Source organism: Brachyhypopomus gauderio, chromosome 7, assembly GCF_052324685.1.
Source record: "Brachyhypopomus gauderio isolate BG-103 chromosome 7, BGAUD_0.2, whole genome shotgun sequence".
Lineage (NCBI taxonomy): Eukaryota > Metazoa > Chordata > Actinopteri > Gymnotiformes > Hypopomidae > Brachyhypopomus > Brachyhypopomus gauderio.
The window spans coordinates 30,492,150-30,510,018 of record NC_135217.1 but is presented as its reverse complement, the minus strand read 5'-3'; the positions used below and the strand labels follow the sequence as shown (position 1 = coordinate 30,510,018).

At 48.9% G+C, this 17,869-nt stretch overlaps 1 protein-coding gene across 1 annotated transcript in view; it reads right to left on the bottom strand.

Moving 5' to 3' along the window:
* Positions 1–3,442: 3,442 nt before the first annotated feature.
* The window catches only part of znf804b (zinc finger protein 804B), a 104,072-nt gene continuing 89,645 nt past the window's right edge, over positions 3,443–17,869 (bottom strand). Inside the window, exons 3-4 of the mRNA XM_077013136.1 lie at positions 7,813–7,943; positions 3,443–7,610 (exon numbers count right to left, since the gene is read on the bottom strand). Of these exons, the coding sequence (XP_076869251.1) occupies positions 4,295–7,610; positions 7,813–7,943 (3,447 nt within the window). The 3' untranslated portion in view covers positions 3,443–4,294. The remainder of the gene's footprint in view (positions 7,611–7,812; positions 7,944–17,869) is intronic.

The window sequence follows — 17,869 nt, the reverse complement described above, 5'->3', positions numbered from 1 at the left end:
GTGAGATGGTAAAAATGGAGATTTGATCTAAATGAACTACAGTGGAATTGAATGAAGAAAGATGGCGGTTGCAGGTAAACAAGACTCACTCCTCAAACAAATGTGCACATCCAGACCTGGTGCCATCATTTTGTTCCCTCTCCTGCAGTCCTTCACACACTCATCCTTCAGAACGCCCTTCCTCACGCCTCGAGGTTGCACAATCTCTTTTGGCTCTTTGGTGGCGTGGGACGATCTACAGTACGATGGACCAGAGGAACGGGAGCAATGGGAATCTTACATTAAAGGGGAGAAGGGAAAACCATTCTTAATCCAGTGAGAAAAGCTTCCAAGAGAACTTCAGAGATAAAGAAGGTCCTCAGAATTTAAATCAAAGGCAGGCTCTATATTATGGATTATTATATTATGGGAAATTATCATTGGACCCAGAACACACCGCTCTTGCCCATTCTGAGCCTAGAAGTTCTGACCATTGAGTGTGTTGGACTGTGGTGAACTAATCATAGCACTGATATCACACATAGGTAACTACAGCTGGGCTGTAGTGGAGCACTTGCAGATGGTCGGAGTATGTAGGATTTACTTTGCTAGCCATTGTTTACTTATTTGTTTGCTAAAAAGGTTAATGTGGTTTTGTCAGAGGCTTGATGCTTTAAGAAGAGATGATACAGCCTTTATTCACACTGAGCAGTGTTCATGATGTCCTGTTTAAAAGTATAACAAAACAACAACAAAAATCACTGGTTAGTCAACAGGTTATTATTTTATAATACTTTTTGTTTTTATTGTAACAAAGTTTATATCTGCTTGTTTCTCCTTCTCTATATATCTATTTGTGTTTGCCTCTTTCTCTCCGTTTCTCTCTCCTTATTGTAGTATAAATCACCATGATTGCAGACAAGTCCCCCCGTCTGCTGTGCTGAACAAACACAGTGCAGCTTCCTCCGTGCGGCCTGCAGGGGGCGCTGTGGACAATGCAGCGCGATGGAGAAGGGGAGGCGACGCCACTCATCACGCGCTTTGAGGTTAGCGGGGGACGGCTTCTTTGATGACACGTGCTAAACAGTCTCCCACGGCGATCTACCAGAAGAGAGGAGCTAACTGCATCCGTGGGGGGGGGCACAATTAAAATCTCACGTCAGGGCAGGATTAACAAACTCTGCACCAGTGCGCAGGATATTAATGTGTTCCTGCATGGGTCGGCAGTGCTGGATGGAGGCTTCGTCTATGCTGCATTTTGAATTTATTTATATTGTAATACCACTGAATCTGCTGAACTTGTTTAGTAGCCATGTGTGGTTTTGTTTTTCCACTGGAGGCTTTTTCCATGCTTTTGTGTATTTGCAGGGGTATCAGCCATATGAGTAAGGTGTTAGCTAACGCGCCGGTCCTGTTTCTATTCCTACAGAGGGCACGACAAATATATCCATTGCTGTGCTTTAAGGCAGCTGCTAAATGCTGTGAAATGTATAGGGGAAATTCTAAATGTATTTTTCACTGAACTGTTCCTTTAAGCACACAGCAAGATTCATTAATTTGCATTCTTTGAGTCATTAGCACAGCTCCAGGACTGTGATCTAAATAAACAGGTCTATTGTGCTATTTCTGCACATGCCTGTGTGTTGTGGATTGCAGCCTTAGCTCTGTGAAATTGGCAGAAACCTAGGACATTTCAGTGCACGGAAACTCAAACGACCCAGAGAGGAGTACAAATTAATCTCTTTCATGTTTTTTTTGTGCTTTTTACTCTCTCTCTCTCCCTCTCCCTCTCTCCCTCTCTCTCTCCTTCATCTCCCCATTGAGTGTGAAAGTCCAATATTACACTCTGAGTGAGAGGAAGGAGGAGAACAGGAGGCTCCAGACCGAAGTTCTTCTCAAACATCTGCTAATTATTGGCACTCTCCATATCGTACAGTCTGTTTGATCTCGCGCCCTGCAGTGGAGTAGTCCAGGCTCAGGGTGGGCTTGACCCTAAAAGTGCGTCCTCCCCAGACTCAACCTCATCTCGGAGTCAAAGGCCTTCTGCACTATCGGAGAATTCGTACTTAGGTCATGGGGGTAAAAAACACTCTAATATCTCAGAGGCAACAGCGGGGAGTGTGTTTCCTGAAGATGCAGTAAGACCCTGTCTGCTGTCTGGCTCGTAGATACTGCACCCAGGGCATTTCATTACTTCTGTCTCATTTCTCCTTGCCTTTCTCATTTCTCTATTTCTCTCTCACTTTATTCTATGTAGATTCCATTTCTCATTACTGTCTCGCATCTGTATTTGCACAAGCTCCTTCATTGGAAGCATTACTTTATTAGAAATGCCCTGCAGGCACTATGGTCCAGTGTGCGTTCACGTGTACTGTGTGTTCTCCATCCTCTATACCTTCACCAGTAGGTTTTGACCACAGGACCGGCCACCCGAAGATGCACATTTAGGCCAGGTACATGACAGACTCTACATGCAGATGCAAAATGAGGGTTTTGCAATAAAGCGAGTGGTGCCTCTTGTGTTTGCTTTGCTTCATATCTCATCTTTGGGGTCAGAGCTGACAGTGCTGGCTTCACCCAGAACAACCAGCAACTCTCAGACCTCTCAGGGTCAACGTACCAAGTCCTGCAGCCAGAGCCTCCTCACCTTCATCATTCCCTGAAACCGAAGAACACGGGACGGCTGCACATCGTTTGTGACTTTAGCACTGCACATCGTTTGTGACTTTAGCACCAGAGCGAGCCACTGGGCTTTCTAAATGTAAAAATGTAAATGTGCCGTATTTTGTCAATTGTGATTTTTACCCATCTGTGCAGTTAGAACACACACACACACACACTAGTGATTACTAGGGGGCTGTGGATCAAACGTACCCAGAGCGGTGGGCAGCCCTAGCCCGGCGCCCGGGGAGCAGTTGGGGTTAGGTGCCTTGCTCAAGGGCACCTCAGTCATGGCCTCAGGTCTGGGGATCGAACCCACGACCCTCCGGTCACAAGACCAGTTCCCTACCACAGGACCATGACTGCCCCATGCATGCCAGAGTAGCAGACTGGTGCCAGTGAGAGTTAATTAACACAAATGCACAGTTGTGTTATTTGGCCATCGCTGGCAACAAATCTTATCATTAGCACAAACCCCATTCCTTCACATCAGAGCTAAAAAGTCAGGCTCATTTGAAATGGAGAGGCTGTGAGGTGCTTTGCCCAGAATCTGCTTGGACACTTTTCAGATGGTGGTAAGGGATGAAAATGCGAACTCGTCCAGAAAGCACACGCAGGCTGATCCTCACGTTCTCCGTGTTCCCAGATATTTTACATTCCCACGTGCGTGAAATATTCCATGATCAAATTTCATTTAGGGAGACAGGACTAGTGACAAGGCAGACGTCTCTTTAAATGACATTCAATTTATTTGTTTTTTGTTTCACCATGACATTATCTTACAGATGATAAAATGCTTGGCTCTAACAAAATAAGTGTAAATACAAAGTCTCTGAAATATACATAGTTCAGCTGAGGGCATGGTAGGACCTACACATATTTTGTTGGTAAATAGTTGCATGTTCATAAGAAAGTACAGTACATTTACACACTTGAAGGCAATAGACCTTGAAAGGGATTCAAAACATTATCAATAGACTGAAAACAGGGATGTTAGGTCAGGTGTTTCTCTTCCCTGCACTGAACGACAGAGAGAAAAACAACGTGTGTGGTTTACAGGACACGAGGAGTCACGTGCGTAATTTGCTTTTCGGTCTGAGCTTTCGTCCTTTTTTTGTGAATTGTGATCACTACAATGCTGAAAACATTTTCTTAAATCCCCTGAATTCACAGAGTGTCCAGGGGTTCGCCTCGGTTCCCTGATATCCTCACCGCTGGCTCTCAGACCTGGATGAAAATAACCCTCCAATTAGCATATCCCTAATGATATGCAAATGCCGTGTGCTAATTAAAGTGTCTTCAGACGAGCTGCCATCAAACCACGGGTTACAGCGCAGAGTAAACAGGGTAGAAACATTTACTCATATGCTCAAATTAAGATGCAGACAGAAAGGACGGAGGGTGGGAGAGGCAGGCCAGCACGTACCGCCATTCACAGACGCAGTAGAGACACACAGACAAATAAACAAGAAAGAAAACAAGCAAAACACTCTGGCTGAGGCGAAAGGGGCAGTCCATGTCTGGTGGGCAGCCAGTGTCAGAGTATGGCCAGAGTATGGCCAGAGTATGGCTGCCTGTCTAACTGTCGATACTTTAACAGCGTGTGCGCGCTTTCTTTTCTTTTCTCTCTTGATTTGACGTTTCACAACCAGGACTAGCTGGCAGGACCAGGCTGGGGCTGGAGCTCCTGGCTGTGGAACAGAGGGTGTAGAAGCGGGTGGAGACGCAGGGTGCTGGCTGTGGCTATGGCGGCAGCGATGGGCGTGGGAGCGAGCATGGCCGGCAGCAGGGCGGCACCAGGCAACGGGTGGAGCACCAAACCGGGGAGGTGGGTGCGTGAGCGGAGGTGGTGGAGGGGGTGGGCCGCCGGCAGCACGGCCGTGGGCGGGGCTGGGAAGAAGGGGGCGGGAAGTGGCAAAGGGGCGAGGCAGGGGTGGGGGAGGGCCGGGTGGAGGGGAACGGCGTGGGTCGGCGTGAACGCGGAGGATGACGGGAAGGCAGAGAGCGCCACAGGTGGGACCGCGGTGTAGGAGACACGGACGGCATCCGCAGGCTGGCTTGTGGATTCCGGGGCGTCCGTGCAGCCCAGAGGAAGCGTGTCTGTGGGCATCAGATCTCCCTGCTGCTCCTGGAGATGACGCTGCTGCTCCATGTGTTGCTGGGCTTGAAGTTGCAGGAGTCTGTACTTGTCAATCTCTTCTTCAGTAAACGTGATTGGCTTTTGTGTCAAGGGAGGGGTGGGGCTCCTCGGTGGATTGATCCCCAAAGGCTCGGGTGTCTGAAGAAGTGTCCCAACGTGGTTTTCATGGGACGTGGCACTCTGACCTTTCTGCTCCGGGGTCACAGGGATCTCCTGGAAAGTGGTCGGTGGATGAGCATGTGATGAGTTCGAAATATGTTCTAATGTCTGTGTGGGCGTGTCTGAGCCCACAACTCCAGGCTCAGATCTTCCGTGGCTCTCAGGATCGTGAGCTTGTCTATTGCTACGGTTGTTTTTGTGAGCTCTTATTCCTCTCTTCATGGAGGGGAGCTTTCCTATCAAGGGGAGTAAAAGGCTACGTGCTCTGTTACCTGAAAGCTTTTTGTCAGCTGTTGTGCTCTGTTTTGTCAAACCGGTTGATTCAGAGTCTGGTGCACCAGGTTCCTGTTTTTCGCCTGGATCAGAAGTAACAAGTTGAGTGTCCATTTGCATTCCCTCCCGCCTCGCAGTGGGTGTGGGGGTTAGTGAGTGTCTCCTCTCTCTCCGTAAAGAATGAGAAACTTTGGTCACTGGAGATCTCGCTGCTGACCATGACGATCTGCTATCATGCGTCTGGCCCCGTCCAGAATACGATAGTTTCACATGTGAGCCGTACTCTCCGCTCAGGTCTGAAACGCTCGTGGTGCTGGAGGAAGCAGGACTGGGTCGGGACCTGGGGCTGGGCCGCTCGTGACCCCTGTCGTGATTGATCTCCGTGTTTAACCAGAACCTTTCTCCTTCCCTGTAGCTCCTGTGATCAGGATTGAGCCTCTCACACCACCAATCACCTCCTGGGTCCTGGGGGCCAGGGCTGCTGCGGTCTCGGATGAAACAGATCCTCTTTGCGCTAACCTCTTGGCACTCTCCACATCTGTCATCGTCTACAACCCTCTTGTGTTTCCTAAAACTGCGCGTCCGCTCTACAGCACAAGGGCTGTCGTAAACCTCTGAGTAATTCCTTTCCCTATGGATTTCGTTGTATCTGTAATCCCAGTAGTCATCTCTGTATTCCGCACCTCTGACCGGGCTTTCTGACTCATGACTGTAACCATAGCATGGGAAGTCGTAAACGGATTTCCTGACATACGGCCACGGCTGGCTGCGTCCTCTCCTCCAGGGACGGCAGGAGACCGACCCTGGGGCAGGACTGAATCTGCCCCACTGGCTGCCGGGCCATTCTCCATCCGAGCTCAGATCGGAGGGGACACCCCAGGAGCTGGCCTTGTCTCCGTGGGCCCGCGCGGTGGCGTCTCGCTTCTCCTCGCCGAAGTCACCACCCCACCGGTGGTCGTCTCCATACCCCGGGACGCTGCGGACGGACGGAGGGCGAGCTCCCCGCTTTGTCGGGCGGACGGCAGCCGGCAGCTTCCGACGCTTCCTCCTCCGGACCGCCGGTCCGGCACCGGACTTCACAACGACGCTTTTCAGGCTCAGGCCCGGAGTGTCGCTCCCGTTTGGAGCTTCGTCCCTCACCAGTCTCCTCCTCCTCCTCCTCCTCTTCCCGAACCTGCGCCTTCTCACTTGGCACCCCCCCTCACTGATCACCACGTGCAAGCCTACGGGTGATCGGCGGTGTTTGCCAGGCAAACCCGCCTGCTGCCTCCCACCCAAGTCAAATTCGCGCACACGGGTTCGCACGCATTGCTTGCGTTTTGACCTCTTTAGTTTTGAAACGGCTAACTCATCTTGCCGATCCCTCCGGGTCGTGCGAACGGCTCTGCCCGGGCGCTTGCAGGAGCCGGAGACTCCGCGGCCGCCTGCGTCCTCCGAGTGTCCTGAACCCAATCCTGGCAGGTCAGAGCTGAAAGGCACGCGGGGCTCGTCGGAGGTGAACTGCACAAACTCTCCGTCCCTGCTGAGGACGTTTAGGAAAGAGAGGGGTCTCCCGCCCGGGTCGTCCCCGGCCTGGTCCGGCAGACAATCGTCTGCACACGCGGCATCTTGTCTGTCTCGTTTTTGTGGGTCTCGGTGGGAGTCTGTGTGCATGTGGGGGTGGTCAGGAACCGCACCTCCCGCTCCATCTGTGTGAGCAGCAGGACCGGGGCCTGATTGGCTGCTCCTCTCCACCCCTCCCCCACAAACTCCCACCTGTCTCTGGCCCCGCTCAGACGTTGTGTCTTCTGAAGCAGCCGGCTGTCTCTCCGCTTCCGGGGCACGTGTATCAGGTCGGCTTCGCCTCTCTTGCCTTGTTATGCAACAGCTCGCCCGGAGGTCCGGGCTCGGCTGCCGATCCGGATGATCTGGCTGTTTTCCCTTCTGTGCACAGGTGCCGGAGGAAGCCGGGTCCAGGGGGAGGTCGTGGTCTTCCTGGCCTGGCGTGGGCGACGGTGATCGGGAGTGCAGTGCCCGTAGGGTCAGTCTCTGTCGCTGCTGCTGGAGTTCCAGGTGGTCGTTGGCGTCGTCCAGGGCGTCGCTGAATACCGACGCACATGAGTCCAATTTCAGCTGAGCACGTCGGAAGAAACAGAATGAGATTCCCGTCCTGGGGTGCCGGTGACCTTTCGGGGTCTGAGGCAGCGGTGAGGAGTGCCGAGCCCGGAGAGAGCATCGATTTGACGGCTCATTATCGGTGACGGAGCTTTTGGGAGTGACATCCGGGGAGGGAGGGGCCTGTCTCTGGGCTTGGGCGGAGACTGGGCGTGGCCCTGCCTTGTCACTCCTCTTCAGTCGGACATTCTCTTGCCGGTTGTCTCTGGCTGCAACTCTTCGCTTCACGCTCTTTAACTTGGAGCTGTCAAAACAGAAAAGAACATACAGCAACCGCTCTCATTTACTAGATATTTATGTGCGAAAGGTGGAGAAGTCACCTTTCCTAATGGCTGTTAATTAAGAGACATGACAGTGTTGAATGTAACATGCTACCGAAAAAAAGTGTAAGGTGATGAGGGTGGTCTGCGTTGATCTCAGCAGTGAGCTGTGGTGAGAAACCTCACCTGTCCCTCTGCTGTTTGAGCAGCGCGAGCCGATGGAGTCGTCTCACCTCCCGCTCCTGCTTCCTCTCGTCTTTCCAGCTCTTCGATGAGACGTTGCGCGCAAATTCCCTCTGTTTCAGCTCCTTGAGCCTCTGCCAGGAGAGACATGAGACGCAAATCACAATTGGACATTGTACAGACAGGAGGAGACAATGGGCATGTTAGTCTGTAGTCTATGTATAACAATTTATAGGAAATGCATAGGAAATCCACCAAGAAGTCCAATAAATAATCACTTGTGACTAGACTCGGCTTGTCACAAATCTACACTTGCCACTGTTGCACGGCATGTGGAATCATATATACTCAGTAACTCTGAGATGTACTCCGAGGACTCGTGGAACACATGGAGTGATGGCTGTCTGTTTATCGGAGACACCCTTGTCCTCCGGGAGGTGTACAATAATAATAATAATAATCTTTATTTGTATGTGGAAAATGTAATTTTATATAAGCAAAATAAGCAGTGCTTCAGCGGAGCCTAAATGTAATCAGAAAGCAATAAAAGTGTCAGTAGTGTCTATGCGTGTTCGCCCGACACAAAGGGGGAGGAGGCACTGGGAACTCCACTAGATACTTTGACGAGGCACAGCAGGGAAATGAAGAAGGTTCGAGCGTTGGATTTGACTGGGGACGAGCGATGAGAACGTAGCTGCCATTCTAGCCTTCCTGTCTCCCATTCAGGGCCTCCGTAGTCCCTCCTTACTGTCTGGAGCTGTTGGGCTCTTCCATGCCATAAAGCACACTTCTACATGAAAACAGAGCTGGAGAATAATACCGTTAGCTTTAACTGACACCAGTCAGAGTGGCCTGCTCCGCTCCGCACCGCGCCGATAGCTTCAAGCACTTTTGTTTTTCTGCTTGTCATTATATCCTCCTCCGCACTTCCCACACAAACACACACACACACACACACACACACACACACACACACACACACACACACACACACACACACACACACACACACACACACACAATTTGAGGAGCAATTTGAGGAGGTGTGAAGAGTGCCATGGAGGATGGTGTTGCTCTGCTCCATCATGGCGACAGCTGGCGATGGTGTACAGGCGAGATCTCGGCTCCCCGCAGAGACAAAAACCCACTAATGATGATTGCTTTAAAGGGAGAAGGGGAACTAAATGCACATATGTGTAGATGCACACACACACACACACACACACACACACACACACACACACACACACACACACACACACACACACACACACACACACGCACACACACACACACACACACACACGCACACACACACACACACACACACAATCAAGGCACACAGTGTGTTTTTAATAGATGCCAGACACACACACAGACACAAGCAAATCATGTACATACAAATGCAACCAGGGTTTGTAAACAAAGTAAAGTGTGACCCCCATGTAAAATATATATATAGAATCATATATATAGAATATTCATCCAGAGACTGTAGCCTAATGCCTTCTTTAGCTCAAAAGCATGATGCATCTTGTAACCATAGACCACCATGCATCCTTTTTTCCACAGGCCATCAGCATCCTATATCCATAGACCAGCACGTATCTTATATCCATAGACCAGCACGTATCCTATATCCATAGACCAGCACGTATCCTATATCCATAGACCAGCACGTATCCTATATCCATAGACCACCATGCATCCTTTTTTCCACAGGCCATCAGCATCCTATATCCATAGACCAGCACGTATCCTGTATTCATTGACCACTATGTATCCTGTATTCATAGACCAGCACGCATCCTGTATTCATAGACCACCATGTATTCTGCAGTCATAGACCACCACGTGAAAGCACTCAAAACACTTGAAGTGGATTTTTGTGTACAAAGTCAACATGGATTTGATACATTCACAATAAAAGTATCAAGCAGCAACGGAACTGACATCTGTGACGGGTTTTCACTGAATTGGAAACTTCATGTCAATCACAGTACTTTCCCAGTGCTGTTGATGTCATTTTGAATCTTCATAAAGTGAATTTCCACTCATCAAATCTTTGCTTAGAAATGTTGTAAAGCAGTGTTCTTTTATTTTATTTTTGTGTTACTTGAAAATGAAGGTAATCACTTTTAATACTGTTAGTCTGTTCGTAATCAACTTTGAATACTTGCATTTAAAATGTTTAAGATTCTGTCCTTGAAAGATAATTTAAAATGAAACATCTGTCTTGTGAATAATTGATGGACGTCGGAACAAAAGCGTGCGTTTCAATTGTACAGCAGGAAACTGTTTAAGTTACTTCTGTGTGCCGCGTGATTCATGTTTTTTTTTTGGTAAAACAAAAGGAACATGCAGTGAAACGTGAGAATCATTTCAAAATAAATCATTTTTGTCTTTCAAGTTCCACGGCTCTTACAGCAGTGTTGGTCTTTCTATGGAGTGTCGAAACACCACCAATTCAACTGACTCATTCAACACATCAATCACAAAAAGTGAAAACGGAGTGTTAAGATGTCATACTGACATTCATTTACAGACGGTCAAGATGGAGCCTACCATATCTACTCGCCCACAACGGTACCACGAATCGCTAGCGATTTGACGTGAGATAATAATTCTTTCATACTGTTCTGGTTCGTTCTGTTCGTTCGGTAGGCCTATACTGAAACAGCCACCAAGCGAGGTTAACAAGCAAAACTCTGTTTCCTTGCTCCCTCATTGACCTTCGACCTCTCCGTCTTTTTAATCAATCCTCTTACTCGCTAAGGATCAAACACTAACAGGCTAATCGATCGGAGTCCGGGGCGGGGATTTGCCTCTAGACAAGATAGCCTGAAGAGACACAGCTATTACTCTAGCTGGTAAGTGATGACTGCGAAAGCACTGCACGGCCTAAGTGTGTTTTAATGAGGAGCTGAAGAAAAGATTGGGTATATAATTATGAATATTTATTTAGTGATGAAGACAACCGGTCAGTGAAAATAAAGCATCTTGATTCCTTTTTGATTGGCATTGCAGTTAACTTGTGCAGATTTGCTTATTGGTTTATCTCCTGGTCTCGGATACAGAATGACAGGCCTCTTCAAGGCATTTATAGCTGTAATAAAAATACCAATGATAATAAATTTTAAATGGAGAAATTAATATAGGATTCATATGTGGTTCTACTTATAGATCGTGTACAGACAGGCAAACATGGTGATGAATAGTATATACAAAATAAAGAGATGGATTAATTCTTCGATGAAGCTGCTGTTTATGAAAGTTGAGTAATGAGTGTTAATTAACAGATTAACAATCCCCACAGCGCAACACGGAACCTCTCCAGCCGAATATTAATGTCACATGCCCACACAATGTCATAAAACAATATACACACACGCAATGTGAAAGACAGTTATAGACACACACACACATTCACAAAAGCACGCACGCACAAATGTATAAATGAGTTTATATGGTGGCAAAACCTTTTTTTCTCCTCAAAGTGAAGCTTTAAAATGGCTTTCCGATAGTTGGAAGGGTTCCTTCAGGAACGCTATAGTTAGGGGAGACAATGGGTTCCTTCAGGAACGCTACAGTTAGGGGAGCGGGTATAATTAACCAGTTGGGTCAAACACACTATTACGGCAGCCTGGTTCTGCAGAACGGTTTGAATCAGTCTCATTATACTCTCTCTCCTGTCCTGCTATGTTTGTGTATAGTTGCTGCAGCCTCCACAGTCTGGATAATCGCGAGACAGCATACGTTTCCACCTGTGGTTACACACAAGAGGACGTCAGTGTGAAATCTCACCCGACAGCTTAAACCGAGCGTGGCCTCTGCCTCTCAGTGGAGATTAGCTGATTTGTCTAACACGCTGGAGCCGGATACGTGGACAGGCTGCACGCTAATCAGCTGAAACATCTCTGTTCCCTTTAACAGCCTTAGTCAGGAGGTGTCACCCAGAGCCACGGCTCTCCAGGAACGTGGAGGGACGGCTACCAGCTAGCGATAGTGCGGTGCTCGGTCAGGGTCACCGGGACTGATGTTGTGGATGCTGCCCGGCACCGCCAGGTCTATTTACGGTCACCGTGGGTGCGTTTGACCTTTTGAGAAGCCCTGTAGCGTCTTAACGGTTCAAACGTGTTTCGTAAGGGACGTGCAATGTGGACATGCAAAGCTGGACTTTGGGGTGAAACTTGACCATGCAAGTTACTATTGCAAACTGTATGCATTTAAAGAACCCAGCGTATCTGTGTGTTTGTCAGTGTGTCGGGCTTTTTGGGTTTGTGTAGATAAGTCCAGGCCTGAATGTGTGTGTATGTGTGTGTTGACTCCACATGCATTAGCTATTCTATCTTTCCTGCAGCGCGCTTCACATCTGTTTTAACCGCAGGGCACAGAGCTCCCCCACACCCAGCCTGGCACAGACCACAGTGCCCTGCCCCCCCCCAAAGGCTCTCCCATACAAATTTCCCACCTTTTCTTCATTCTCACACAGCCGTTTTTAAACCGCTAATGGGCTCGTTAAGAGGCGAGCGTGCGAGGCAGGTGTGGGGCGGCAGAGGGGAGAGCGTGGAGCCTGCGGCCGGCCCACGGGGGGGCCGCTGCTCTGACACATCCACGGCGCTGTGCTTCTGAGGCAGCCTTGAACAGCCTGACGCAGGCCCCCAGCAGCCCAGCCTGCTCCAACACACGACCTCGCGGCGAAGACCCACACACCCGTGTGGGTAGAACACACGGCATGATCAGACTGGAACCAGTTCAAGGTGTTCCAGCCACGGCGAAGTTGAGCCGCTCAGACCCTTAATGTATATTTTTCATTTTCTAAACGGCATCCCTACGTACCAACAAAAACACACACGTGCGTGCATGAATAAACACACATGCGCACACGCACCTGAAATGAATGCATATGAACACAAAGTTACACACAGAGATGCAACTTTCACTCTCGATGCCATCTAATGCCGCCCTGTTGTGTGCACGTCTGTATGTATGTGTGTGTATACATTTCCAATGACTAACATGGTTCCTGACCAGTCTTCCCTTAGGTAAAACCAGTCCTTTGAGAATCTCACAATGAGTCATCTCTCTCTCTCTCTCTCTCTCTCGCTATCATTGTCTCATTGTCTTTCTCTCACATTCTCTGTATATTTCTCTCTCTTTCATTCTATGTCTCTCTCATTCTGTCTCCCTCTCTCAATCTCTCTCTCTTTCCTTTTTTAACACTCTATTCTCTTGTTCTTTTATCAGGCTCTGGCAGGTGGAGATGAATGAGGAAGCCCAGCTGGGTAACCCGGGCCCTAGAGATCACCGGGCTTTTGACAAGGCCAGAAGACAACAAGAACCACCTCAGCCTCTCAGCCTCAGAGGGACAAGCCCCCACCCCTTTCTCTTTTTCTCTTTATCTCTCCCTCCTTCTCTCTCTCTCCTCTCTCTCCCTGGAATTACATGCACCTAGCACAGTCTCTTTTGGACAAGATAGAAAGTTTGGAGAAAGGAAGGTGATCGGTGGCTTGGAGTTCCAGACAGGTGAGACATTATATCACGCGCGCTCTTTATAACAGCCGTTATGGCGCAAGGCCCCAGTCGCTGGCTTGGTGATCCGCCATGTTTACCAGAAAAAGGCTGAAAGGGAGCTCGTTTACAGCGTGTTCCCAGTTTAATCATCATACCCCTGCTGCTCGAGAGCACTCTGTAGGCAGGTCACCTGGTCTGCAACCAAACGACAGAAGAGTTTTCTAAAGGCTTCTGGTCCAACATGAATTCCATGTTTTTTTCGGAGGGAAGAAGTTCTGCACCCCTTCTTCTCAGTGTATGAAAACGTTCTCCACAGCATTCACTGATAATTAGTATTAGTGATTAGTTTTAGGGGTACTACTCTATGTTCGATAACTTTCAACACTTTCATAAGACAAGGCCCAGACACCTCAGATGGGGGTAGTTTCACTGGCATAAGAAAGGGTTGTTCTTATACGTGAAGTTGGTTTTCTATATATAGTGTGTGTTCACTGACATGCTTAGTTTACTGAAGCTCCGTGGAGTTCTGGATGACCTTTCCCTGCTGGAGAATGCCAAGGCTTGAGATGTTGGGGCCTATAATATCCTAGTAACCGCAGCACGTGTTCGTCTGAGCGACAGCGGGAACAAAGCGCTTGTGGTTCGGGGAGCCCTGTCTGAGGGAGAGCTGTCAGAGAAGCTTTTAGCCGACGCGGACGACATCGTGCTGCTTATCAGGTCTCCCATGAGGACGGTCGGAGAACCGCCGCGTCCTGAAGAGGTTCAAAAAGCCACTTCAGCCTTTGAAGATCCGAGAAAAAAAATGTCGCCGTTAGCAGCAGAGCATAGCGAGGACAGCCCGGCCCGTACTATCTCCCCCGGTGCTGCTCGTGGAACACGGACGGCCTTAAAGAACTCGCAGGTTGTTTTTTTTTACCTGCAAATCAACCAGGAGAGACTCATGGATATAATCTAAGGGAGTGGAGATGGGTTCTTTTACAGATGCCAGAGAGAGAGAGAGAGAGAGAGAGAGAGAGAGAGAGAGAGAGAGAGAGAGAGAGAGAGAGAGAGAGAGAGAGAGAGAGAGAGAGAGAGAGAGAGAGAGAGAGAGAGAGAGAGGGGTTAATGACCCTACGGTTAAGGTAGTCAACGGGCTATACTAGGTCCACACAGTCTTGGTTTGATTTTTTTGGGATAGACATCACTGGCTCCCGTGCGGACCTTTGTGGCCGAGGAAGGACCGATTCTGTCATGAGCAAAACTTCTGAGTCTGCACACTGCCAAGAAAGTTCTTTTGAACGCAGTGTTCCTCGGATAAGTCTTGGTAGGACTGAAGGTTAGGTTAGGAGGACTGGGTTTGGATCTCCCATAATGCTGCACAGCAGCTTTTTTATGTGTAGTTTTGTATGCTTCGGCACCTGATTTAATTGGGGGCAGAGTGAGAGCTGTTTGGTGTTGGGGCCATTATATGTTGATGCATGAACCATGATTTTAACACAATTATGCTCGCACCATTGGAATCAGTCTAGTGATGTCAGCGCTAGCACCGTGTGGCTATGCTTCTGTTTTGTCTTGCCTTTGCCCTGTGTCGTGTTTCATTATCTCTGCCCTTTACCGTGTCGACCTGTGTCTCATTTCCTGCTAATGTATATATACCCGTGTATATATACCGATTGGCTTCCTGTCGGCTGTCGTGGGACGTCCTGATCTGTCTTTGTCTTTATGTTCTTGGATCGCCGTGGTTTAGTGTTTTCTGCTTGTATGTCTGTGTCTCCTGACTACACTGTGACTATGGCTTTGCTTATGAAGTTGCACTTAATGGTGCTCATCTGTGCAAATCCCCCCCCCCCCCCACACACACACAACCTCATGAATTATAGCTAATGACAGCAAGCTGTAAATAACCATGGTAACCTCACTTGTTGACAACAACAGGAGCTTGAGTGTACAGAGAGCCTCTCACTGTCGTGTCTTCAATGTCCAGTGGATTGACCCTCAGCTACCCCTGTGTTACCCCACAGTTGATGAAAATATCAAAGGGCAACTTCTCTCTCTCTATCCCACTTTTCTTCCAACTTTAGTGTCTGCCAATTCCCACCCACCAGCCACCAGCCACCAGCCAGCTCACCCTCTGCCAGCAGCCGCGGAGGGTTCTAGAAGCACGTGCTTCCTCTGAGACACGCGAAGGCAAGCGGCGTGTCTCCACGAGCCGAGGCCGACACCGCAACACGGGGCAGCCGATCCCGCTCGGAGGAAAGCGCTAACTGCCCTCGTTGGCAAGCACTAAGACACGGTCGCCCACGGTGGGCCGGTGTCGCTCCGACTGACGAGGCGCAGAATAACGCCATCCCGCCCACCCGGAGAGCAGCGCCAAGTCCTGCCGGCTTGCGGTCCTGACCAAGGACGACTGTGGCATCATGGGAGTTCGAACCGCCGAAGCCACAATGACAGGGCGTTCTGTCGTGGCGTTCGGGAATCTCGACGTCTCGCTTTTCGAGCCCCGCAGGAGATGTCTCGGTGTGTCTCAGGGGTTCGGATCATGTATGTACAAAATCCACGCTCTTTAGGAAGCTGAAAGAGATGCCCACGTGTCTGTGTCTAAGTAAAGCACCCTGTCCGAACGCCCTGACGTCTCCCAGCGGGGGAGCTTATGCACAGCGATGGCTGCTAATGGCTTTGCTTCAAGACTCACGAGCATGAGACTATTCTTGGCTCGTTCTGTCTGCCCTAGACGGAACGCTCTCCTCGGAACTCCAGAGTTGGTTTCTCCAGGAGACACGAGAGACTAAATCAGAGTGAAAATGTCGGTTTGGGAACCTCGGGTTGCACACTACTCCCCGCAGATCAGTGATGTAAATCGTTTGTTTTGTAACTGATGACCTTTTCCTTTGTAGCATAAATAAACTTTAAAAATAACCTATATATTTACATTCATCTCTCAGTGGTCATCAAACTCTCCTTTCTTTTTATTGTTTACTGTATTTCCTTTTTATTTGTATATCTGGAGAAACCCTTATTGAACTTATTCAACTAATTCATCTTATTCAAAACTCAACTTGGTCCCCAATGTCCCCATAATATCTCTGCAACTTTAATAATATTTCTGTTTCACATGTCAACCTCAACCCTCATATACCAACCCTAACTATTATTTAACCATCACTTTCATCATTAGCTTATTATTTCATGGGATCCAATTGATTTCTGATCAAGAACACGATGCTAACAGTATATGCTAACAGTATATGCTAACTCTAGACGTAGCTATGAGAGCAGTGTGCCACTCATTCTGCCTCATTCCCACATACAGTTCTGACCACACTTTACTGTGTTTTCACACAGCTGGAAGTAAAAGAGAAATAGGAAATCATAGCGCTTTGAATTCTGGCTGTGAGCTGCAGTTTTCATACTTTCATACCCTCTGCACTGTCAGCCATTATTTTGTATTAGCTGATGCCTCCTTGACCAATCCTGATGTGTTTTATTGGTGCCCAGAGGCTGTGTGGTGTACTGCCTGTGGTCCCAAAGTTTTGTATGTGTGCGCTTGTATGTGTGTGACCGTGAAGGCACAAAAAGAGACTTGTAGTTTTGTATTTGTTCAGCAAAGACACAGTATGACTACAGCTTTTTAAAAGAAAACTCTGTTGTGGTTCTATCACTATTTTACTTTAGTTTTTTTGCTTTGTGTTTCTCAACAACAGCCCCACTGTGAGCTGAAGCAGCAGGTTCTGGCATTCCTCCTTTAAAGAGCATGTCGTTCTGTAATGCCTGATAGCAGTGTTGAGATGGCGGTGTGTGACCCGTGTGTGCTCATAAACCCTAGCTGAAGGACACCGGTGACAAACACCTTCCACAGACCCCTGTGACACCTCAGGCCTCATCCCCTCCACGGTGACAAGAACAGCAGGAACGGCGGGTCGGTGGAGATCGTCAGCGCGCGCTAATGAGGGACGGCCGTCAGCCACAATTATCTCAGAGCAACAAGAACAACAACAACAGCGCCTGTGAGCGAGCCCAGCCCGCGTGGTGCACGTCCTGAAGCTGGAGACGAGACCACGCCGGGCCTGGGGGTCGTTTGAGCATGCTCTCCTACAGGAAGCTATGGCCTGGGGGAGGAGCTGGGAGCAAGGCCTGGGGGCGGGGCTGGAGGCGGAGCCGATAACAGGTCTCTAGAGTGCACTTGAGAAAGAGAAAATAAATTTTAAAAACTCACTCGGTCATTGCCTTAAGTGCACATAATCCCATAGGATTTCTAAACACACACACACACACACACACACACGAGTGGAAGAAAGAGAGAGGGATGGGGGTTCAGACGAAGATGAGCCTGGCGACAAGATAGAGAGGACGCGAGAGGGGTAGAATAGATTTCCTATAGAGAGGCATAATGAAAGCAAGGCAACCTCAGAAATCCGATGGAAATCCACAACGCGGACCTGTTTGGGGATTTCAGATTCCACTCGGGCCTACTGCTCTTTTGGAATCCTGTCTTGAAAGCTTTCAGCTAAGGGAGCGGTTAAAGGAGCACAGGAGCCTGGCCCAGATTTCCCATCCAGGGCCCCATCAC